Consider the following 27,168-nt stretch of genomic DNA (forward strand, 5'->3'; position numbering starts at 1 on the left):
CTGCTTGCCTTGTGGTAGGTGTGGTCTGTGGATGGGGGCAGTGGTCGTACTGGTGACGCATAGGACGGGAAGGCGGGGCGATGACGTAGACGGTCCCGATCTCCGTGTCACACGGGAATACCTTCCAGGCGCAAGGTGGACGAGCAGACGAGAGGAGAGAAGGAGCGCAGAGCGGCAACATGAACCGGAGCAACCGGACTGCGGGCACCAGCAGCAGGTCCCTCGGCACCGTGGAGGTCAAGAGCAAGGTACGTGCCGGGGGAGGAGGGTACATGCTGCGTACACCTGCTAGAGGAGGGGGAGGGGGCCTAATGGAGCGCGGCCCGGGAATGAGGGTACACCTGCTGGAACAGGATGGGGGCGAAGACCAGTGCTACACCTGCGGCAGACACACGGTGTGGGCACCTGCGTGATGTACAGGGCTATGGGCATGGGCACCGCCTATAGATGAGAAGGTACAGTGTTCTACCAGTGACCGGGGTGGTGAAGGGAATGCCAGGGGTTAATCCAGGAGGGTGGTGGTAACAATGCTGGGGAACCTGAAGGGGCCAAGCAGGAAACACAGGTAAGTTGTCAGGTGACATAGGCTGTATACTACAGGAGAGAAGATTCCACTGGGCAGGAACCCAGAAACCTATCAGAATTGGATCCCAGGAAAGTTCCTTGTGGAATGCTGGGATGTTGTGGGAGCATTATTACTCCAGTTTTCTCTGCGGTATCGGTTGTACAGAATGATCTCATCTTTATGATGTAGTATCACTTATCACAGTTTGTTATAATTTATACTTATTACATAACACCAACCTGGAGGTGTAGTTTGTGAGAGCTAAATATAGACCTTGGATTAGAGGCGATGGGAACATTCGGAAAGACATTTGCCCGCTACTTACGTAACAAGGGCGAGAACTGTCATATACATAATGTCTGGATCTGTGTGGTTATTGACGTCACACTACTGTACACAGCTGCAGGGTGCGTATCATCTGATCTGTTAATAGTTTTCATACAGGAGAATCCTGTACTATCCACTCTCTTCTGCCTTTAAACTTAAAATTAGAAAGTTAATGCAAGAGTCTGAATTTGACCGCCTATTGGACCAGATGCAAGGATTTAATCCATCATTTCTAGCGTTCTAAAAAACTAGTATGTCATTTCACATCGAAGTTATTTCATTGTGATGAGTACATAGAGGTGACGTGTAATGGAAAAATTCACTTATTTTGTGTATTTCACCACATCTGGTTTTGTTTTATAATAAAATTTGTGTTTTGTTGCTTGCCAATAAGCTCGGTTCACACTTGCCTTTTGACATCCATCTCCAAAAATCTTCTGCTTGCACCTCTTCCATTAGGCTTCTGTTATTTTTGGGGGAATAAAATTGTTATGCAGTTTCCATCCATTTTGTCTACTGTAATAGCGGAAGACTAACAATAGTGTTTCAAACCGACACCAACAGAAGCTATTAAGTCTATTGACATGCATGGACATTTTTAACAGATGCATTACCTTTCTGTTATTATCCTTTTTGTGATGGAAATCAGATGTAAACCTGGCCTAATAGGTATGATAAAGGGTGTATCAGTATTCAATCCAATCAGTATCCGGAATGTAAAGAGAGGTGAAATACTATGTTTTTTGTTTTAAAGGAGGGGAAAAATGCTGCTCAGTAGAAATAATATCACAGAGTGTTTATACAGATGAAACATTTGATAAACCACTGATAAAATAATACTTATGTTTTCTAAGCATAGAGGGCAAGTTCCCACAGAAAATTTTGCCACAAATGTTCTTTGGGAATTTGCATTGACATTAATAGTAGGCTACCAAGCTGTCCACCCATGTGCAGCATTGTCCACTTTGGATAAAGGGAATTGTAGTCAATCTGTCTCTGAAGGCAAGACAGTGAATTTTGACTCTATATTTTAGGGTGCAAATATTGTGGTATGCATTAAAGACTCAAATTAGCATGTTTTACTACATAAACTGATGTAATCTGGGTTCACACTTTGCACCTGAACTGCATTTTGATAGAGCTGCATAGTTACGGTTGTAAAAACTGGAAACTTGAATGGTGGTTGTTCAGCGTTTGAAGAAACAAACTGATACTTCATGACATTAGAAACAATAGTTTTGTTACCATTTTTGCAATGGTCATCTAGTCCTATGAGGCCAGGTAACACGCAGTGCCTGCAGTTAGACCACCATTGCCTCAGTAGGAGGAGCTTGGAGACTGGCGCTGGGTGGTAGACTCGCATTTGACCATTTTTGCAGACTTCTTTATCTTTTGCATTTACACTTATTGCTAGCAATTTTAATTTGTAACCTTTGATATTTTACATTTATTGTTCAGCTATGTTTTCCTAGAATTCTATGTCAACCTTAATTAAATTATACAGCATTTTATCCAGCAAGGTTGTTTACCAGTTTTATGTAGAGCAGTTGAGAGTTTGCCACAATGTATTAAAGAAGGCATTTTATGGAACAAGGATTCATAACATCATCACTTCCCACAAAAAAATGACACCTTACACAGCTTCTAACACCAACCATACACAATTATGGAAAAGCTGTGCGTGTCATTATGTGATATTTTGTTTTGTTAAGCTTTAAAAACAAATGAGTGCACTGACCTAAGCAATAAAGTGTTACCTTGGCTGCATAGTAAAAAAAAAAAAAACATAATAAAAACAGAGACCACTGTAGTGTCAATTCTACCAATTCTAGATTTTGCAAATATGAAATGTCGCCACTAGGAAGCACAGTTTGTCCTGCAGATACCTGGTGGTTGCAGTGTAATAATGGGCACCACGGTACAAATGCAGGTCCCTGCGGTGTAATTATCTTCCTCACCAACTCACTCAGGGACACCACTTTATTGGCACTCACTACTGTTGGTCAAGGTACTCATGGTAGATGAGCATGTAGAGAATGATAAGAGCCTGTCTAGCAGAAAGTGCTGGTCTTCTGACCCCTGAGGGCACCAGAAGAGTTTACTTTACAATAATTAAATGAGTGTCTGTAAAGGTAAACAGATTCTACTCCTCTGCCATCTGTGTACTGAGCGTGCACTGTGTAACCTGAACAGAAAATAAGGGTACACAGTTCAAAATACACCTCTGAGCCATTGTATAAGAATTCAGAGGGACCTAGGTGTATGATAAACTCTAGTGCTTGCCCTGTTCTTTACAGCACATTATCTTGGAAACCTTGCAAACCTCTAAACATTATTTTTCTGTGTCTTCTGTACCTTGTGAGCTGCAGACACTTGTTTATTAACCCGCTTGACACCTTCACAACAACAGCCTATTGCTGCAAAGCTCTCAGCACTCACACTATAGGAAAATTTGCATGTTTGCCATGGGTGATGTTCTGTTTTTTTGACAAATGGCTGACAAAATTAGTAATTTAAAAAAAAAAAAAATTCCCTCTCTCCAATCTTTCCTTTCTAATTTGTGGCAGATTAAGAACTACCTGGCCCAGTTGGGATACATTTACATCTGACTTTGCCATTAAAAGACATTAAAGTATTCACCACACAGTGTTTGTTGCATGCTATGAAATGGGCTGTATATTTTTATGAGGGCTGAAGGGGTTAATGAGCCTTGTTGAGCTGCATACCCTTCAGTAGTAAGTGTGTGGTTGTTGAGGCGCAGCAAGATATTTGCCTTAAGCCTCAGTGTATGTGCGTTTGGTGTTTATCCGCCTGACTCAGTGGCTCGGTATTGTCCTTCCTCCAGCAGCAGAATGTGTGTGCTGACCTCTTAGTCACACATAGGTGTGTCTGATCCAAGTGGAAATAGGTATCGGGACGTACAGCTGACGACAGACCTGCCGTTGTGTTAAACAAAGGGTTTGGGATATGTCCACAAAAACGGAAAAACTGATTCAACAAAGTATGTGCTTGTTACAGGCAACCTGATCAGATTCTTCTCAGAAATACACTAAGCAAATATGCACATAGAAAACTGTAGCATGTTTTGCACCACTTATATTACATCTTTTTAGACAGTTTCGTGACTGTAGGCTTTGGACGTGGCTCGCGCAAAGTGGGCGTGGTGTTTCTTGTAGTGTCATATGCCGGAAATGTAGAATATTATATGTGATTTCCACCCTTTGAAGAAGTTAATAAGCTTTTAATGGTATTCATATGTCACAGTACCACAGTTTTAATAAAGTTCCCCCACATTTTCACCTTGTTCTGTGTACTCCCACAAATTCATGTTCTGCTACAGCTCTCCCTACTACTGTATTCATCTGGTGCCTCTTGTTTTAATCCTAGAAAGTCAGAACTGACCTTTTATCCTGACAGAACAGTGTGCAAAATATAAATGCCATTCAGAATCTCTAGAAAGTAAGCTTGGAAAGGTGCAGAAGAGCTTAGATTATTATCTGTCTCTAATCTGAATTTTAGGAAGAAAAACTTGTAGTGCCCTATATATATGTCTGTTAAAGATGTATTTTTTTTCTCTCTTGTTTTTACAGTTTGGTGCCGAATTCCGGCGTTTCGCCTTGGAAAGGTCCAAGCCAGGAAAGTTTGATGAGTTTTATGGATTACTACAACATGTGCATAAAATTCCCAATGTGGATGTGTTGGTGGGATATGCAGATATCCATGGAGACCTGCTACCCATTAACAATGATGACAATTACCACAAAGCGATAACCACAGCCAACCCCTTACTCCGGATATTTCTACAGAGAAAAGGTAATAATGGCTATACCTACCAGCTTCAGACTATGTGGACTTTTCCTACTCCTATTCTGAGCATACACTGGTTGTAAAATACACATTCAATAGGGACTGGTATCATAGGATTTAGACAACTTTATACTCGCTGTACAAACTCATAAATCTATGTTCATCAGGCCAAGAATCTGTGTGGGAGCCTACCAAATCACCATCAGTGCTTACGCTTCTTTTCCTAGTAACATGTGCTAGCTTGACATGGATGTACACTCACCGGCCACTTTATTAGGTACACCTGTCCAACTGCTTGTTAACACTTAATTTCTAATCAGCTAATCACATGGCGGCAACTCAGTGCATTTAGGCATGTAGACATGGTCAAGACAATCTCCTGCAGTTCAAACCGAGCATCAGTATGGGGAAGAAAGCTGATTTGATGCCTTTGAACGTGGCATGGTTGTTGGTGCCAGAAGGGCTGGTCTGAGTATTTCAGAAACTGCTGATCTACTGGGATTTTCACGCACAACCATCTCCAGGGTTTACAGAGAATGGTCCGAAAAAGAAAAAACATCCAGTGAGCAGCAGTTCTGTGGGTGGAAATGCCTTGTTGATGCCAGAGGTCAGAGGAGAATGGGCAGACTGGTTTGAGCTGATAGAAAGGCAACAGTGACTCAAATCGCCACCCGTTACAACCAAGGTAGGCAGAAGAGCATCTATGAACGCACAGTACGTCGAACTTTGAGGCAGATGGGCTACAGCAGCAGAAGACCACACCGGGTGCCACTCCTTTCAGCTAAGAACAGGAAACTGAGGCTACAATTTGCACAAGCTCATCGAAATTGGACAGTAGAAGATTGGAAAAACATTGCTTGGTCTGATGAGTCTCGATTTCTGCGGCGACATTCGGATGGTAGGGTCAGAATTTGGCGTCAACAACATGAAAGCATGGATCCATCCTGCCTTGTATCAACGGTTCAGGCTGGTGGTGGTGGTGTCATGGTGTGGGGAATATTTTCTTGGCACTCTTTGGGCCCCTTGGTACCAATTGAGCATCGTTGCAACGCCACAGCCTACCTGAGTATTGTTGCTGACCATGTCCATCCCTTTATGACCACAATGTACCCAACATCTGATGGCTACTTTCAGCAGGACAATGCGCCATGTCATAAAGCTGGAATCATCTCAGACTGGTTTCTTGAACATGACAATGAGTTCACTGTACTCAAATGGCCTCCACAGTCACCAGATCTCAATCCAATAGAGCATCTTTGGGATGTGGTGGAACGGGAGATTCGCATCATGGATGTGCAGCCGACAAATCTGCGGCAACTGTGTGATGCCATCATGTCAATATGGACCAAAATCTCTGAGGAATGCTTCCAGCACCTTGTTGAATCTGGCACGAAGAATTGAGGCAGTTCTGAAGGCAAAAGGGGGTCCAACCCGTTACTAGCATGGTGTACCTAATAAAGTGGCTGGTGAATGTATATGAGGAAGCTGTGAGAAGTGGCTGCCATGTTCATCTGTGTCTGCAGAGCATAATCTATATCTACGCCTTTCATGTCTCCCATAAGTCTGTTATTTTTCTTCTCTCACATGAATCTTTACAGCATGTTTGGTAGCTTTCTACTTTGGAACTGTAGTAAACATGGGCTGGAAATCCTGTGTGATAAATCCCTGGTTTGTGGCACGATGGAGCCTGCTGTATTTTTCTTCTGTTTTTTTTTCCTTTCTCCACAGAAAATATTGAGTAACTTTTTGTTCTTTTAATTTTGTTCCCTTGGTAGGAAAACACCTCCCACATGTGAATCTTGCAGAGCTCAGCTTTTCCTGGTTATCCTGTGATGTGCAGACATTAGTTACTTTGTGTTTTTAATGTTCTCCTTGTTGGGGCTTTTCTGGTACATTAACCCCTTATCACCAACGCTTGTTTTCAGCTCAATGACCAGACTCGATTTTCTCAAATCTAACATGTCTCACGATAATTGGTTATAACTTCAGAATGCTTTAACATATGCGGGTGATTTTGAGATTGTTTTCTCGATGCACATGGTACTTAATGATAGTGGTAAAATTACCAGGCAGTAAAACTACCCCAAAAGCTAGATAACTAACTAGATTTCCAGAATGTCTACTTTATGGTAGAATGATATTTTATCCGTTCTCCCCTTTTTCTAGGATGTCATGAGACTTAGAACTTTAGGTGCGTTTTTTTTTTTTTTTTTTTTGCCAAAACTCACATTTTGAGTGACCACTCCGCTTTCAAGTGATTTCGAAAAGCCTAAATAATACTAAAACCCCATAAATTACCCCACTATATAAACTACACCCCTCAACGTATGTAAAACAACTTCTATTAAGTCTATTAACCCATTAAGTTTTTCAAATGGGTTAAAACAAAATGGAAGTGCGATTTAGAAACTTAACTTTTTGACTTTTTTTGGAAAATACAATCAATAGGCCAAAATGACACTTTCATAATGACTAAAATGATGAAATGCACACCATATGTGGTGGTAAACTGGTGTATGGGTGCGCGGCCGTGCATAGCACCAAAGCAGCGCCATTCACAGCAGGTTTGTATTGTCACATTGTACAGGCTATAAAATTGTAATTTCTGTGGTAATGTGAACAAATGAGGTAATGTGAACAATCGTATCATATAAGGGCACGTAGCTTTTTTTTATCACTTTTTAGAACATTTTTTGTGAGTGTAATTGTATATTACGGGAAGTATTTCATGTTTTTTTTTTTTTTTTTTTTTTATTAGATTGTTCATTGAGTGGCTTCAATATTGTTTTAGATTTATTGTACAGATTGATATGGACGTGGTGATGCCAAATATGTGTTTTTTGTGTTTTATATACTTCATTTGGTTTTTTATAAGTAATTGGACTGATTAGGGGACTTTTTATTTACTTTTTTTAAAACATTTTCTACTTCGTGGATTGAACAAGCTTTCATCTGATCGCATGTTCAAACCTTTACACTGCAATACACATGTATTGCAGTGTACAGTGTAAGTAACTGAGCATGGCATTCTTCATACCCCGGCGGCAGGAGGGATCGGATTCCCCGGTATGCATACTGGGGGGGGTCTGATCTACGGGGGACACACTTGCATGCCGCAGTCAAGCTTGAATGCGGCGTGTAAGGGGTTAAGCACCCAGGATCTGAGATTTTCCGATCCCACTTGTTAGTGTCGGGTCTAGGCTGTGATGTCACAGGCAGATACCGGCACTATTGGTGCCAGATGTCCCGAAATCATCTTCTGATGGGCCGCCGTAGAAGGGTGTTGCATCAGAAGAAGTACCGACTTAGATTCCCGATAGGGCACTTATTAAGGGGTTAATTTGTTATTGTATTTACGTATAGCTCATGTCAGCAAACATTTTTGTCGTGTAGAAAGGGGTGATTATATATCACTTTATAAACCTGATTTTGCGGTCTTCTGTTAAAAATCTGCGTGATTGCTCTTTTGTTAGGGTAGGGCTAAAATTTAGTTTTGTTTCAAAATAAAAGACAAATCTCAATTCAACCCCTTATCACCGACACCAGTTTTCAGCTCAATGACCAGACTCGTTTTTTCAAATCTGACATGTCTCACGATAATTGGTTATAACTTCGGAACGCTTTAACATATCCCGGTGATTTTGAGAATGTTTTCTCTGAACACATTGTACTTCAAGTTAGTTATAAAATTTAAGTGGTAAGTTTTGCGATTCGTTCTGAAAAAAAGTGAACATTTGGCAAAAGTTTGTAAAAATTCTTCATTTTCCAAGTTTTAAATGTTCTGTTTTCCAGACAGGAAGTAAAACTACCCAAAAAACTTGATAATTAACATTTACGGAATGTCTGCTTTATGTTAGGATAATATTTTATGCGTCCTCTCACTTTTCTAGGATGTTATGAGGTGCAGTACTTTAGGTGCGATTTTTCTCATTTTCATGAAAATTGCCAAAACTCACATTTTGAGGGACAACTTGGCTTTCAAGTGACTTTGAAAGGCCTAAATAATAGTAAAACCCCATAAATTACCCCACTATAGAAACTTCACCTCTCAAGGTATGTAAAACAACTTCTATTAAGTCCATTAACCCTTTAAGTGTTTCCCATGGGTTAAAACAATATGGACCTGCGATTTAGAAACTATGGAATTTTCTTGGAAAATACATTCATTTAGGCCAAATTGACAGTTCAGAATAAATTAAATGATGAAACACACTGCAACGTTTGATGCTCAATTCCTCCCGAGTGTACTGATACCCCATATGTGGTGGTAAATTGCTGTACGGGACCACGGCCCAGTATAGTATTCATTTTGGGGGTCTATAGCTTATTCATGAGATTTTATAAACTATTTCAAGGGGGACACAAACAAAATCATCAATTTTTATTTTGGATTTTTAGCACTCCCCCCCCCCCCCCTCTCGCCGTAACATAAAAATAATATTTTATCTTTATTCTTTGGTTCACTACGATTGCGGTGATACCTCATTTATATAGTTTTTCTTATCTTTGCTCAATTTTCCCGAGCAAAACCAATATTGGAGAAAATCACATTTTTTTTACAATTGACAACTTTTCAGGGCCATAACTTTTTGCGAAAACAATTTTGTTCTTCTCAGTCGTATCATATTAGGGAACGTAACTTTTTTTGATCCCTTTTTAGAAAATTTTTTGTGATGTGTTTGATGAAAAATTGGATATTACGGGAAGTTTTTGGAGGTTTTTTTTTTTTTACGTCGTTCACCGAGCGGGTTCAATATTGATTTAGATTTATTGTACTGATTGATACGGACGCGGTGATACCAAATATGTACGTGTTTTATGTACTTTATTTGCATTTCATGTGTAACTGGGGAGATTATGGGACTTTTTTTTTTATTTATTTAATTTTATATAATAAAATGATTTCATAATTTTTTTTTTTATTTATTTATTTTTTTTTACTATTTTACATTTTCTACTTCTTGGCTTGAACAAGGGATCATTGAAAAATCATTGAACTTGATAATATACTTCATTTCTCAAAGCTTCCATCTCCTTGTTCTGGCAGCTACAACTCTGGTCCTGACAAACAGGAATGGACCTTTCACTCCCTGCTTTGTGTCAGTAGGAAGGAGGCGGTTGGCTCAGTTTGATAGCTTTACTGCCAAACCAGACCCTTTTTTGCATAAGTTGTGATCAAGATCCTTGTGGAAGGAAAGTTGCTCGGACCAGAAAATGACCACAACGTATAATACCTTGCTAAACTGTTGAGTAACTAAAGGGTAAATTACATTTTTACAAAATATTGTAAATTCATAGTGCAGATGGTAATGATAAATTTTGTTATATACTTTATAAAAAAAATTTATTCCTGTGTAAATCATATTTTTTTTTTTATACTGTTCCACTGGCAGCAGGGAGTTTAAGGAACCTGATAGTTTCTATTGACTTACAGTCACTTTATAATCTCCTCAGAGAGATGAATCTTTGCATGAAATGTTCTCCAGGAAAGGAAAGGTTAATCTTTAGCTTGTTTACCTTCTCTCTGCTTTGTGTTCAGGGCTTTAGATACACTGCCCACTACAGGAGAAGAAAAAATGCTTCAAAAGTTTAGTTGTGCTTAACTCCTTCAGGTCTCAGCCATTGTAGGGTCCTTGGACCAAATGTAAATTTGGCAAACAATTATTCATTTTCAAAGTTAAAAATGTTCTGTCTTTCAGGCAGATAGTCATTGCACCCAAGTAACTTTATAACCAACATTTCCCAAATGTCTGCTTTATATCGGCACAGGGTTTTTATGCAACCTCTCTTTTTTTTAGGTTGTTAGGAGGTTCAGAATTGTGGGTGAAATTTTTCTCATTTTTATGAAAATGGCAAAAACCCTTATTCACCTGATCAGCTTTAACTGACTTTGAGAGGCCTAAATAGCAGTAAAACCCCGTAAATTATGCCATTTTGGAAACTACACTCCTCAATGTGTGAAAAATCAACTTTAAGAAGTGTTAACCCTTTAGATGTTGCACAGGGGTCTAAACAAAATGTAGGTGTAATTTACAAGCTGTAATTTCTTTTTAGACAATTTATCAATTTTGGGCAAAAATTAAACCGTCACAAAGTATTAAATGACGAAACACTTCACAAAGTTTGATACCTAATTTGTCCCGAATATGAGGATGTCCCATATGTTTTGGTAAACTGCAGTATGGGCACACGGCCGGGCATAAAACCGAGTGCCATTCAGAGCACATCTGCATTGTCACATTTTACAGGCTATTAAATGTTTATATTTTTGAAGTTTGGACATATGGGGGGTATTTTATATATTTTTTTTTTTTTGTGTGTGTGGATGAGATCCACTTTTCAGGTACATCATGTACAGGGGGGAGGGGGGGGGGGTTTAATAGCTAATAATCAGATTTTATTAACTCTTTCCCGGTAGTGATTAAAATCACGAATTCTTGTTTACAGTTTTTAGCATATTTTTTTTTTTCCCAGACGTTCACTGTACCATACAAAATAATGTGTTATCTTTATTCTATGGGTCATCATGATTATGGCAATACCCCATTTATATAGCTTTTTTTATGGTTAGCTGTTTTAAAACTCATATTGTGAGAAATTTGCTTATTTTTGCATCGCCACTTTTTCTTGGTATCGTGCCGGGGTAACTGTTAATTTTTGATCGCTTTTTAGAAGGTCAGATCTGAAAATGTAATCATTTTGGGGTTTTTTTGCATTTTTATTATTTTTTTATTTATTTTTTTTTTACAGCGTTCACTGTACAGTGACAATTTTATTTTATTGTACGGGTTGTTACGGACATGGTGATTTCCAATATGTCGTGGGTTTTTTTGGGGTGATTTTCACTTTTTTTTATGTTTTAAATTTGTTTATTGCATGAGAGGAGACTTTTTTTATTTTATTTTTTTTCAATTGCACTTTTTTTTTTTTAACTGTTTTGTCCCTCATGGGGCATTATCAAGTAATCACTTGTTTGATCAATTGTTCATTGTAATATACAGCAATACTAATGTATTGCAGCATATTACATAGTCGGCCTATGCAGAATAGCTGCACTGTTTGTGCAGAGTACACGATCCTAACAGGCTGCTGCTGAAGGCAGCCCTGGGGCTTTTGTCGGACGTCAACATCCCGATCATCATGGCGATGCACTGTAGATGCCGCAGTCACTATGACCGCAGCGTCTATATGGTTAAACAGGTGGCATAGCGATCCCTGCGGTTAATCCTGCGGTGATCGCACAGATTTAGCTTCTGCATCTACTTGCATCCCATGACATAGAATCACATTAGGGTGCTGTAAAGGGTTAATGGGGTTTGCTCATGAAAGAAAGTTCTCAAATTTTAATCCCCTAGTGATGTTTACACAATAAAGATAATTTTAACCCCCTTACTTTATAATTTTACAGTTTTTTTTTTTTTTTTTTTTTTGCTGTTTTAGCTCCTGTAACTCTGTGATGCTCAGTGTAAGATTCGAGAGTGTTGGCAGGGACTTTCTAAGCAGACAAATAAAAATGTGCTCAGATTATCAGGTTACAGGTTTATCTACACTTTCCTTTAACTTTCCTTTAACTTTTGAACATTCTACTAGTATTTGACACACAGAAGAAGAGAGGAGCTGAACCGACAATAAAACTGAGTAAAATTGTAAGGGGGTTTAAATTGATCTTTATTGTGTACACATTACTAGGGGATTTGCAAACTTTCTTTGACCACATGTCTTTGTGTTGGCATCTTTTAGAAGTGTTCTATTACAAAGCTAGAAAGATTACAAATCGAACAGCACTTTTTTGAACTTTCATCCCCCCCCCCCCCCCCATCAAAAATTTATTTTTTTTTTTTACTTTTTCCATGTACAGAGAAATGCATTTGTGCAATATTCTTGTGGGCTTTGCCTTGATGGTGCTCACTGCACGTTCCACATGATACCTCTACTTTTATTCTTTGGGTCAGTCTGATCATATGGATACCAAATTGGATGCGCTCTTGAATTTTATTTGCTTTGGCAACAGCTGTATTTCCCAAGCTTCCTTTTTATTTTATTTTTTTTATTTTTTATTTTTTTTTTTTTGTTGATGTTCCTTAAAGGACACCTGTCATCAGGTCTGTGTCACTTGTCCTGTCACTACTACCTGTTGGAGCAGCTCACAAGGATCCCATCCCAGCCTTTATCTAGTTATTTCATACATTATTCATTGTAAAATCACATATTTTTTTATCATGTAAATGAGGCTGGTCACATGGTGAGAGGCCGTGATGTTACCCCTGTTACCCCTCCTCTCTCCTCCCCCTGCTCATGTCTGTGTGTAATGTATAGTAAAGTATTGCTAGTGTGAGTGCTGTACCCGCTGACATGCTGCATCCTCCTAATACACAGGTGAGGGACACAGACATCAGCTACACATGAATCTGACATGTTCTGCTGTAACATGGCTGCCTGGAGCTGCTGTATCTCTCCTATATACACACACACATGCACACACAGGCTGCAGGGGGCGTGGCCACCAGCACCAGGAAGCACATCATTATACAGCCTCACACCATTATACAGGCGGTCAGTCAAGCACTGGGGGTGTGGCTGTGCCTCCCACTCATGAATAGAGTGGACAGCTTGAATATGCTAATGCTTCATTGGACATTTCACAGGTCATTTGCATACAGCTTTAGGACCTCATTGCTTAGGTTTATAGGCATGTAGAGGGACAATGAAGGGATAGAGGCAATGCTCTCTAATGGCAGTTTATGAAAATATATTTAGTTTAGGGGGTTATTTTGCGTGACGGGTTCTCTTTAACATTTGTGTGCTGTTTGTGTTTTGAAAAATTCTCTTTTGTAACACTGGGTAAAAACTTAAAGGGGGTTGTCTGGAGGTTGAAAAACATGGGGGAAAAGTACATAGTGGTTGTGTGAAGCACTATCCCTTTTAATACAGGCATCACAGTGTTGTCTGCAGTAGGTGAACAGCTGAGTGTGGATTTCAGAGTTGTAGGAACAGCCACTAAATAAAGGATGAGTGGCAGGTTACAGGTAGTTCTGTTCTCCCATTCATTGCAGTAATGCTATCCACTGCCATCTTGTGCCTGTCCACCAGTGCCACATTTGCCAGTGTCTCAAAGATCCAGCTTGCTTATGCATGCCAGGCAGTCTTCGCCCAGCTTTCCCAAGGCCCTGAATTTTTTTATCATGGTTTTTTAGAAAAAAAACACTTGGATGAAGATAAACAAGATATATTTTTCAGTGTAGCCACAGCATTCTCAAGGTATATTTGGTTCACAATGCATAAAAAACGTATGTTCGATTTATTTTAAAGGGATATTCCAAAATGGACATATATCCCTTAGACAGCTATGGCAAGCGGACTTGGTATGTTGAGCACAACAAGCACTCGCCGTTCCGAGCCGTTGCTACAAAAATACAGAGCATGCACTATCTTTGGTCGTATCTAAGGCCGTTCACCCCCCCCCCCCCCTGCTCCCATGCTACGGCACGGTGGGCACGTGTGCTTGGGGCCTTACACGTGCAGCATAGTGAATGGGAATTATAGTATTGCTGCCAAGGCTCTTTCTACAAGCAATTCCTGGGGTTTCCATTTTGTCTTCCTTATTATTTTAAATAATAACATGGTGGAATCTGCTCTTGTTGTTCATCTGATGTTCTATAAAACGAACACTATGATCTTAAGACTTTTTTTTTTTTTATTATGTTCAAATTTATTTTTTTTAGATTTGTTAGTCCTGGGTCAATGTGTGTGGATAAACAATATGTTATGTAGATGTTTGTATTGTATTGTGGAGGTGTCTTTTCTCCTTCCCCTTGTGATCACCTTTTGTCTTTGTCTTTTTTCCTTGCTTTCATCATAGACCAAGGCCTTTCCCCTAAATTTGGGATCTGCATTCCTTAAACTGTCTTATACTTTAAATCCATAAAAACAAATCCATTCCATTATTTATTATTTCTGTGTTTGACATTGTAGTTGTGTTACAGATATGGTCTCCTTCCTTATTTAACTCTTATTTTGTCAGGTATTGGTGCATATATTTAAAAAGGTGGATGCCTGCCATGGTGGCTATGTATAATATGACCCTTTGTTCCTTTAGAAGATAATTGAGTGTACTAGAATGCCTATTCTTGGACGTACAGTGAAATTGATTTAATGGGGTGTACCTGGCATGTGCCCAGCAGGTATTAATGTTACCTTTCATGGTAAAGGGCACATAAGGACAAGCTCATCACTCGGCAGAGATTGCCGCATATTCTTTTCTTGGCATTGATATTGATTTTATTTTTTTTTTTTTGTGTAGATGCTGCAGTTATTTTTGTTCCTCAGAAAAGGACATTTGTCTCTGCACTAATACGAAGCAAGCACACTGGTTCTCTGTTTTCCATCAATTTCTTGGAAAGTTAGTTGTCATGTATGTGGGTTAAATTTGGTCTTAGCTGAGATTGTGTTATTTGATGACCATTGCCGGGGGGGGGGGGGGGGGGGGGTTGGATGGTCAGTATTCTGGGGGCTGTCAGGTTGCAGCTAGTGAACAGAATGTAAAACTTTGAGGAATGTCTGGTTCCTGGCACAACCCAGCACAATGGATAACGTCACTTCTGAAGAGAAACATTCCCTGCACTGTCCAATGAACCATTGCTAAACCCTGATGCACATTACCTGCCTATTTCCAGTATGCGCACTTGGGTGATTCATTTGTGCAGAATGATGGTCATTGTTATGTTACATAGTTTTTAAATTAATAATAGAGAATATACGTAACAAACTTAAAACCCAATAGATACCGTACTTCATGACTCCTAGTTTATAATCATTGAATGCAGCAACAAACAATTTTAACAGAAGCTATAAATCTTTACAGAACTGCTGTGGGTTTATTGCAGTGCATTCAGCTACAAACACAGACAGGAATGGGACCTGCTCTGAGTTTTGTAGCACAGGCAATTAGCTTGAACATGTGGCCATGGAAATAACAGCCATGTTTCTAAGCCCATTAAAATTAATCTGTTCATACGCCACCTGTTGAATTCATGGATAGAACACGGGACTAAAACTATATTATCTATAATTAACTATAATATCTTTTTACAGGGTTCAGAAATTGCCTTCATTGAGCCCTAGTTGACCAGTCATTTTTCCGAGGACTGCCACAACGGCACCGATGTGAGGGATTCCATGACTTCTAGGTACAGGAAGCAACATGGACCACAATTATCAAGAGGGTCCCTTCCCTTGATGTCCGATTGTTTCCTGTCCCTTAGGATAGATGGAATGCTGCTTCGTCGGTGCTGTTGTGCAGGAGCTGGATATCACACAGAATATCCTCTCAGCCTCACCTCTGGCTCCCAGCCGGTCATGTTACCAGCCAGATGGACTAATCAGTGTTGGGGGCAGGGCTAAGCAAGGTTGGCACCAGATTTGAAATTTAAGACCGATTCAGATGCTGTGTAAATGATAAATGTGTTCAGATTTTTTAGTTTCTTTATGGAGTCAGAACCTTGCGGATCTGTGGAACCCTTGAATGCGTCTCCCCATTTTGTTCACCCCATTTACAGGGTTTCTTAAAGGCATGGTGCGGGCTTACTCAAAGATCTGATGGATATAAAAATGGAAACATTACTAAGAAGCTCATGGTAGATATCTACAGCTATGCTTAGACCTGCAATAACGGCCACTTGTGCAGTGAGATCATTGAGCTTCTCTTTGGACAAGTTAGAACACTTCTCTGATACGTCAAGAGAAGAAATGCTGCCATGCCGTCCTCTCTTTAAAAGGCAGATGACTTTGCAGACTTGGAGCAGCAATCCTGTTGAACTCAACCAAAGTACTTGGGTCAGGCAGAGGTCGCACTAACATTTTTCCAGAAGGGTAATAATACTCCTCTCACAATTTTTGAGGAGTATTTTTTAACCCAGGAGGAGTATGAAATTTTCACTAATAAATGTATAACTCCTAGCGTATATATAGTGTTATAAGACCTCTATTAATACAAGGAAAAAGTTACAGCTCCTGTTTTCTTTGCTTAAAAGGGTTTTCCCACAAATTCAAGTTAGGCCCTATACACGGGATAGGGTCTAATTTGAATTCTTGGGAAAACCCCTTTGGGGTGCATTCACGCCTTTTTTATGCGTTTTTGACGCATCCAAAGGCTTCACATGTTTAAGTAACATTGCGTTTTAGCAAATGCAATGGAAAAAGAATGTTACATCAACATGTAATCAAGGTTGAAGCCTTTGGAATGCGTCAAAAACCGCAACGCATCATGTGAACGCACCATCAAATAGCAATTACATTGCTGTCAACATTGTGTTAACAAAACACATGCATCAATACAATTTTATTGCATGCGTTATGTAAACGAAATGTTGACAGCAATGTAATTAGGCAAATCTTGTCTCAGCTGTTGTGATGCGTTTGAAAATGTAGGTAATAACCTTACCCTTAGGCTGGTGCCACACATAGTGCTTTATCTGCGCTTGCAAACGCAGACAAAGTCGCGCCCACCGGGGCGTGCCTCGGCCCGATCGCATAAGCGTTTCTATGGATCTATGGATCTGCAGTGAAATCCATAGCAGAAAATGTATATGTAGCAGATGTTTATGCAGTAATATCCTGCAGTGTGTACACAGGAAGCTTTGAGAGCTCTTCCTGGTCAGTAATCTGCAGCATATTTTTAGCATAAAATTTGTACAGACCGGGCCGGACCTATCTTCTATACTGCCTGAGGCGAATTATAGAAAGATGTGCCCTCCCTTTTGGGCAAATGGTTTAATACTATGCTTTGTGGTAATAATAAATTGGGGTACCCACAGATCAAGAAAACGGGAGTCCATTGTACCGGAAATTGACAGAAGCTGGTCTTGCATGCTCCCTGCTGCTCTTCTCCTCTCTTGCCATAGACAAGTTGTCTTCTAATGTTGTACCATAGACAATGAATAGTGCACCAGTATGCATTCCAACCTGCCACTTCATTCCACCATTGGGACCTCCATGTTTAGCAAGTCATTTTCTATCCTGTGGATACGGGAGAACTTATGACTGGACAATCAATTTTTTTACTGTTTTTTTTTTTTTTTTTTTTTTTTTTCTCTTCACTTTCCATAAGCCAAAACTTTATTTATTTCTCAATTTTCAGAGCTGTATGAGGTTTATTATCTGCAGGACTTTATTCTTTCTACTGGCACCAATCCCTTAACGCCACTGCCTTTTTTTTTTTTTTTTTTTATTTGTGTTTGCATTTTTCACTCCCCATCCTCAAAATTGCAGTACTTTTTTAAAAATACAGAGCTGAATAAGGGCTTGTTTTTTACGAAACAAATTGTCCTTCCTGTTGATGTTATTTAATATTCCATGCCCTGTTCTAGGAAGCTGGAAAAATATTCCAAATGTGGCAAAATGTGGGCACTATTTTGATTACTTTCACTGTGCACTCCAAGTGACACCTCTAATTTATTCTTTGGGACGCATTTATATAGGTTTTATTATGTTTTAATAAAATTTAGAAATTAAAACCTTTTTGTACAAAAATTATAGATTTTTGCCCTGTTGTTGTTGTGTAAGATGTAATTTTTTTGTGCCAAAAAAGTGTTGATTCTGACATTTGGGTGCTATTTTCCGTTGCCGGTTTCTTCAATGCCTAACATGATTGATTTTTACTTTTTAAATTTTTATATAAAATCTAACGATTTGGAAGTGATTTTGAATTTTGTAAAAAGAAAAAAAAAAAGTTGTAAAGAAAAGTCCAAAAACACTACTTTTACATATAAAATGCAAATAGTTGAAAATAACACAAATTTGCCCCAAACCCCCTGCAGTCTGAAACCATATATTGAACACCGCAAGAAAAAAAAACCTGAATAATATACTCAATTATGTTTAATTTTTCATTAGATCCATTTACAAGAAATGTTCTAAAAGTGTTAGTAAAAGGTACTCTCCAAAATAGTTTATATAGTTTTTTCAGTAACACTGAAAATAAGGAAAAAAAACTATGTATATGAAAATCCAAACACACAAATGGAAGATTTTCTTTTCCTCCACCAAGAAAGAATTAACTGCTGTAAGTGTTAACAAACCTCCTAACAAGTAGTTTTTACATGTCCTGAGAGGTGAAGTTTCTATAATGGGTAATGTTGTAAAGTTATTTGTAGTTTATATTGCCCACATTTTTCAATGAACATGAACTAGAATGTGTCATGAGAAATCGGTCTCAAAATCCCCTAAATATCTTATAACCTTATGTGGGTATAAATTTGGAATGCTATAAGACACAAGTTCGATCTGAAAGTAGGGGCTGTGTCATGAGATGCGTCCAAAACCTATTAATAGGCATTTTGTGTCAGTATTTAATATTGCCCATGGCTCAGATGGCTTGAAACCAGGGACAAGTTCCTTTAAATTGTGTGCACATATCCTGCATGGGTGGGGAGGTCAGGTGATTGTACTGGGAATGCAGCTATGCCCGTCAGTGAGGTTTCTGTGTCACTCATGCAGAAACCATGTGTGAGGAGGAGTGTGGGTACTGGATGGCAGTTACGGAATAGTTTCTACACTTCCTTGCAGTGATGTCATTATAGGGTAAAGGTGAGCGGTGATTAAACCTGCACTCACTGGCTAATTATATAATCGGTGGCATGTAAATGTATTGTGTGTGTGTGTGAGCCTGACCTGGATGTGATGGCACACAAACCCAGGCCTCAGGTGTCAAAGGCGCGGCCCCTGCATTCCTGCCAGGTGTGTATATAAAAAACCCACCTGGTCAGATTCTGCTTAACTGCAATTTCTAGAGTCACTGGTCTCCAAAGATAGGCCTACAACTTTTAGAGGATTCTGGAAGCATATACCTGTGTAGCTCATTAGTCAAGTGCTTATTCTGACAATATACCGTATATACTCGAGTATAAGCCGACCCGAGTATAAGCCGAGGCCCCTAATTCTACCACCAAAAATTGGGAAAATCTATTGACTCGAATATAAGCCGAGGGTGGGAAATGCATTGGTCACAGCCCCCCCCCCAGTATATAGTCAGCCAACCCCCTGTAGTATATAGCCTACCAGCCCCTGTAGTATACAGTAAGCCCCTGTAGTATATAGCCTGCCAGCCCCTACGCCAGTATATAGCCATCCAGCCCCTGTAGTATATAACCTGCCAGCCCCTGCCCCAGAATATAGCCATCCAGCCCCTGCCCCAGTATATAGCCATCTCGCCCCAGTATATAGCCATCCAGAACGTGCCACAGTATATACCCATCTAGCCCATGCCCTACCTTTTTGTATAGCCTGCCAGCCCCCGTGCACCAGTATATAACCATCACCTACCCCGTAATGCAGACGGCCCCCCCGATCTGTTATGCCTAAAAGACCGCGTTATGTAGCCCCTACCCTGCCCCGTTATACAGACATTAGATTAAAAAAAAACAAACAAACCTCACCTCTCCGGCGCCCCGGCAGGTCTTCTGTGTGATGCATACCGGCACACACAATACTATTCCAGCGGCCGCCGCTGACATCAGTGTGTGTGCCGGCTACCGGCACACACAATACTATTCCAGCGGCCGCCGCTGACAACAGAGCCTGCGACGTCACAGGGACCTGCCGGGGCGCCGGAGAGGTGAGGGTTTTTTCTTTGTTTTTTCTTTTACTCGAGTATAAGCCGAGTTTGGGCTTTTCAGCACATTTTTTGTGCTGAAAAACTCGGCTTATACTTTGCTTGTTTCATTATCCCTACTTCTAATGTGCAAGCAGCTCCACAAGGTGCTTGACCAGGTTCAGGTTAAATATCAAGTAGGTTGTCCTTTCTAATATACTTAGTCTTATGATTCCTCATTCTGTCTAGTTCTCTGCTGGTTTTTGTTATTTAATGGAAGCTCTGATTTATACAAAGCAAGTATAAGTAAATCAAATTCACTGAATTTATTTTGGTCTATCAAGTTGTATCTGATCAGGCTAGATAGAGCCAGCAGGAGCTGAATGGTAATTTACTATGTCACCGAATTGTTTTTTGTACATTGATGCTGGCTAATAGTTCTCTACAATATGTAATATGATGTTGTGGTTTATAAGCGGGTACAAGAGAATTAAGAGAGTCTTAGCATAGCTAGAACTGAGAATTAGAGAAAAATAGCTGCAGAAGGGAAATGTAAAAAGGTAGAAGTCTAAATGTAATGTCTAAAGATGGGAATCTACTCCTTTGGAGTCAAGGACCAGTGCTGATATGAGCTTGCAGAGATCTGGTTCAATGGTAAACTGTTCGCCCTAACCAAGGTACCAGTGTATAAGTGTTTAACTCTTAATAGCAAAATAAAATGATATATCTTTAAAATTGTCTAGTCTAGCTGCAATTGTATCTAAAAACATTTCAAAACCCTCAAATATTGATGCCAGGCATTTTGTGGTACAAATGAACATGGTTGCCACAAAGAGTAGCACTATGTGATGATGGGTTTCTAGCTTCTGCGTCTAAATGCAACACCAATGTATAACTCCAATGTTTGTTTTGTTGGCCGGGACTATATATATTTTACCTTCATGTGTGGAACTGTAGCGATATTATTCATAATATGCATACCTCAGCTTTAAGTGGAACCTAAATTGTCAGAGGCAACAGGCCCAGCTTTGTCCAGCCAAATTCTTCATAAGGGCAGCATCTCTTGGCAGCTAGGAGCATAAGGGTCTTTATAATCTGGTTCCCACCTAACGATGAACATCATTGTCAGCACTTTGAGTCTTGTATAGAGTATCCAGAATTTACGATTATAAGGCATTGGTGGACACGGAAGTGCCATACTATTGGAATTTTCCAGTAAAACTATTAGGCAAGGTTAGCTGTTTAGTTCTATTACTATCTTGAATAATATTTTTACTTCCTTTTGCTTTGATGCATATTCAGATTATTATTTTTTTTCTTTCTTACACAGAAGAAGCGGATTACAGTGCCTTTGGCACTGATACTCTAACCAAAAAGAAGAATGTACTTACAACGGTTCTTCGCCCAGACATCAACAAGAAGAAACATCATCTTGTCATCGGGATGCCCAGCGATTTCAGGCCGGTTTCCTCCATTATCGATGTTGACATACTCCCTGAGACCCACCGTAGAGTACGACTCTACAAGCATGGAATGGAAAAGCCACTGGGCTTCTACATCAGGGATGGTTCCAGTGTCCGTGTGACACCACATGGCTTAGAGAAAGTGCCAGGTATCTTCATATCCAGACTTGTTCCTGGAGGGCTAGCCCAAAGCACAGGATTATTAGCTGTTAATGATGAGGTTCTCGAAGTAAATGGCATTGAAGTTTCCGGGAAGAGCCTTGACCAAGTCACTGATATGATGATTGCTAACAGCCACAACCTCATCATAACGGTCAGGCCGGCTAATCAACGGAACAACGTGGTACGGAACAGCAGAAACTCTGGCAGCTCTGGGCAGTCAACGGACAGCAGCACAAGCATGTATAACAACCTTCCTTCTCAACAGATCATCCAGAACTACCATCCTGAGGAGGCACAGAGTGATGATGAGGACATTATAATAGAGGAAGGCAGTACCTCAGTCATACCCCGGGCTGCACCGTCCACGGAGAGTTTGGAATCCTTAACTCAACACAACGATTATCACGATTCCCCGCAGAATGGATTTATATCATCCACATACCGCACACACTTATCTGCCAGCTCTGGCAGCCTGGACCACATTGGCCATAACCACAACACCAAAATCTTGGAAGAAGATGGTACCATTATTACACTGTGAACACCAGTTCGGATGTCACGAACGGTGCTGCCTAGTTGCACATTATTATTTTTTTTTTTTTTTCAACCTTGATTTATGTGACATTCTCCTTTCAAAATCATTTTTTTATATTAAGAAAATATATTGTATAGTTTATCTCATCCACAGTTCTCATATCTCCAGAGAGCTTGTAATTCTATTTTTGTGAAATGAAGGAAAGAAAGCAAAACTTAATTATAATTGTTTTTATGTTAGTTTTACATTCCGTAGGTGAACAAAAGGCCCCTCCCCTTGTAGCACCATAGTGGAGGAGAAGAGGTGCGTGGATCTATGTACACAATATTTTAGCTTTTTGCAATTTCATATCTTTTCGTTTCCAGTTCAAGCAAAAATGAAATATTCCGTTGTATTAGACTGGTGAGGGATTGGTCACCATGATAAGCTTCATCTACTATATGCAATGTTCACACTTGTTGGTTTTATACACTGGAATTCTTTTTAGAAATGAATCGGTAATGAGTAGTTATACACAAACCATGGAAACTGAGGATATCAACCAGAAAACTTTACGGAGACCAGCTGATTATCATTGATCCTTATCCCTGGAAGGTGCTTATTGTCTCCTCCCCGGGTTCTCTGGCTTGTTTATGGCTGGTTTTGCATTAATGTATTTGGTTGCCTACTATTGGATTTGTTTGCACATGTGAGCAGTTTGCTCTTTGGCGGTATATGAGGCAGGTTTAGGGGTAAGATGGGGATTGGTGAACAAGGTGCCATTTTATAAGTAGGACAGTTACCAGGCTGTCACTTTTTTATTATGGTAGAAACTCTATTATCCATGTCTGTCAATTCTATCACTCAATGAAGTATAACATTACTAATCATGCTACTGATCAAGACACTGAAAGCATCATCTCCATCTCCCACACGCTAGTTACCCACTGAATTTTCGTAAATGTGTTAAATCTGTTGTGACCCCATATGTTGCTGTAATTCAATACCCAACTTGCCGTAATATGGGAGATGTATAGACTGATGATGGCTATAAAAGCTGGAACTAGATAATACACATCATATCAGAATTGAGCGACTGAACACTGGCTAGACTCTTCTCTTTAAACCCTTAAATACTTGGCAACTGTGCATTGTGTAACTCCATCCTACAATTGTATATATTATATAAGTTTGATGCTGCTATAATAGATGGATTATGATTTTACATAAAGCTTAGGAACTGGTTCATAATAAGCACCATCTCCTTCCTTTACCAACCCAGCTCACAAAGGACTAAAGCCCACAAGTGAGTCCGATGCGACTTAGTTTCATTGTGTTCTTTCCTGAATGTCCGGTCCGAGCGCGGAGTTCAGTTCCGGTCTCTGGGCGTTTTATGGTCAGACATCCAGCAAGAACATGGTGCAAGTTAGTCACATCAGAATCACTCCTAGGTTTTAGGCTTAAGAAGGGCTCAGCGCTATACATTCCTGTTAGATGAGCCTTTGGTCGAGAGGGCTGTCCTCCTGGATCACCTTTGTCTGCAGTACTCAGAGCTGTGCTGGACGTAGCTCTCAGCTGACCGTTACAGTTAAGGGGTCACCAGCAATGAGATGATCCCCAATGTTTGTCAGCTAAATGACTTGTACTGGACCACTGTGCTATAAACCTGGGATTGGCATGTGTCTGGCCTTTTTCTCATAAACACTGGACTATATTAACTCTAACTTGCTGTCAATCCAATGATCTTTGTACTGTCCAGTTTCCAGCATTTAACACTTATAATTTCCTGACATGGCATTTCTGAAGCTAAGCTTTATCTTGTATTATTCTCCAGATCTGTAACCAATATTCTTTTGAGTTTGCTTCAGTCAGCAGAGACTTGGGCTAAGATACAGTTTTATCTGGATTCATATAAGACATGGCTTTTACTGCATCAGATAAAGCTGCACTCTACTGAAGTATGATCGAGAAAACTCAGGATCAAGAGAAGTTATGTATGTTCTATAGTGTAATAATGTAGATTCATTCTCTGTGAAATCCATTGCCACTTTTCTATATTTTGTGTCAGACATTATATTTCAAAGAGCTCATGGTGGCTTGGAACATTGCTTTTACTTACATGAATATATTTATTACTTTGTATATAATCTCCATTTATGATAAAGAGTATGAAGGAATAGCCTTTTTTCTCCCTTAAATGCAATGAAAAAGGAATAGAGCACAAATTTAAGGGTTGGCCAGACAGGTGTAGGTACTGACAATGCATATCCCACAGCACAACTAGTGAGCTGACATTCTGGCCAAAACACCCATCTGTTTTATCAGCTGAATTATCTATTGAGATAAAACACAAGGATATACATGGTATCGCCATCTTATCTCCATGTATTGTAATACTGGAGCTGGTAATATAATATTTACAGAGGGTACAAAAGATCTATTTTTCTATATTATAAATTTAGTGTACTCAATCCTGAAGAGCACAAGTGCATATGGTGTATGTCACCATAAGGTACAGAGCAGGACCCTTGGGCAAATTTCATGGTATCTTGCCTAGTTCATAACAGTAGACCTATCTACAGGGAACCCATTCTGTTGCAGCTCCCTATGAGGTTATGGTGGTCTACCTGCTCAGAAGATCTTCCAGACTGGTCATGGGTGACTGCTTCTAAACGATAATATTAATTGTTTAAGTGCCCCATCTATCATCGATGATTTCTCTGTAATGAACCCTCATAAGTGCAAAAATATGTAAAAGTAAAGCCTTTTTAAGGGTAGTTCCACAGTGGATGACATAGATATTCTATGGACGATGGGGCCATCAGTTGATAAAATTTGTTTTTATTTTATTATGTTTTTTAATTATTTTATTGAAGTAAAATTATAGATGCAAGTGAAGTGGTTGGCACAGCGGATGCACAAAACAGAAAGCAGGAGACCGGATGGGGGAATTGTCAGTCACTCCCTGACCTTGCAGAGTCTCCGGGTTGCATTAATATGCAGTGTGTTGGCAGATGGGACCCTCATATTGTCCTGTAACTATTAATAATTTGCTTCCTTGTGTTGACTTCAGGTTCTCTAGTCACATACAGAGCTACGTTTATAAAGCCTTACAATTGCTTCAGCATCTGTGCAGAACATGCTCCCCTGTGCTGCATTGTGGGTGACATACTGAAAAAAAAGGGAGCCTCCACTCCAATGCAAACGTGTTTTTTAAATAAACTATATAAAACTTTACCTGGCTCCCTGCCAGTTTTCACATGAGTCCCAGGGGCGTTAGGAGAAACAAGCCCCTCCTCCTGTGGTAAACTTTTGTACTCATCATTTTTCAAATCAAGCCTCCCTCCTCCACCTCCTTGCCGACTGCAACAAGCAAATCTGTTGCTTGAGTGGTCTTCTGCTACTATATACAATGCACATTTGCTACTATTTGGAGATGGGCGGCTGCGAGATGAGGTGGAAGAGGAGGCGGACGTGATTTGAGCAATGACGAGAACAAGTGTTTACTTCAGGAGAGGGGGGACTTACCTTGTTTGCCCACACGCCCCAAGGATTCTCTGAAAGCTGTCGGGGAGCCAGGTAGTTTATTGTAGTTTATTTAAAAAACCAAAGAGATTTTTTTAAAAACCTGTTTGCATTATGTATTACTATGTCTGTAGGAACCTGCCCCCTGCTATTAAAAAATGGGACCTAGTGACAGGTTTTCTTTAACACTAAGGCAGCAGGTTGGCGGCTGCAGCTCTGGGTGGGACTAGAGGATGTGACATGATGCCATATAGGAAGCATGGCACAGATCTAACTAACTGCACTGGTAGGAAGAATCCATCAAATTTATGGCTGGAGATATGTTGTAACTCCAGATGATGAATCTGAATAATAGACAATATGACATTCTATGTGGCTATAGAAAAGTGATTTTTTTTACTCAAATTCTGAATGTTTTAAACGTCAGATGTCAGTATTTTAATACAATTCTGTAACATATGCATTTGTATCACTAAATGAAGTTTTAATTTTTCAACCAGATAAAATCAGATCATTGCTTCTGCAGTACTTCATGTCTTATATTTTTACAAATGGAAAAATAAACGGATAGATTCTGACACCTCTTGCTTTATTAAACTTGGGATGCTGGATCAAGATTAAAATTTTGTGGTGTTGTGGCCTAGTTTTGTGGTAAACTAGAGTACTAGAAAAGGGCCAAGTTGATAACTGAATCTCCCACAATTCACTACAGTTAGAATTGCTACGACCAGACACTAATATGTCAGGGGTCAGCCACACATGGGTTACTATCAAACAGAATGAAAAGTCAGGGTCTACCCATCTTAACCAGTACATACCTGCCTGTTTTTCCGCTACCATAGAATGCTTATACTGGCGGTCCCCTACTTAAGGACACCCGACTTACAGACAACCCATAGTTACAGACAGACCCCTCTGCCCACTGTGACCTCTGGTGAAGCTCTCTGGATGCTTTAAAATAGTCCCAGACTGCAATAATCAGCTTAAAATTGTCTGCAATGAAGCTTTATTGATAATTCTTGGTCCTATTACAGCAAAAAAATTTGAAACTCCAATTGTCACTGGGGCAAAAAAAAAAAATTGTCGGGAACTACAATGATAAAATATACAGTTTCGACTTACATACAAATTCAACTTAAGAACAAACCTACAGTCCCTATCTTGTATGTAACCCGGGGACTGCCTGTATCTGCTTTGTAGCCTTTCCTAAAAGTTCATT

At 39.8% G+C, this 27,168-nt stretch overlaps 1 protein-coding gene across 1 annotated transcript; it reads left to right on the top strand.

Moving 5' to 3' along the window:
* Nucleotides 1–26,527, top strand: PARD6B (par-6 family cell polarity regulator beta). The gene is made up of 3 exons (XM_072110626.1): nucleotides 1–248; nucleotides 4,483–4,705; nucleotides 21,616–26,527. The coding sequence occupies exons 1-3, from the start codon at nucleotides 180–182 to the stop codon at nucleotides 22,449–22,451; spliced, it is 1,128 nt and encodes a 375-aa protein (XP_071966727.1). The 5' UTR covers nucleotides 1–179; the 3' UTR covers nucleotides 22,452–26,527.
* Nucleotides 26,528–27,168: the final 641 nt, after the last annotated feature.

Source organism: Engystomops pustulosus, chromosome 6 (genome assembly GCF_040894005.1).
Source record: "Engystomops pustulosus chromosome 6, aEngPut4.maternal, whole genome shotgun sequence".
Taxonomy (NCBI): Eukaryota; Metazoa; Chordata; class Amphibia; order Anura; family Leptodactylidae; genus Engystomops; species Engystomops pustulosus.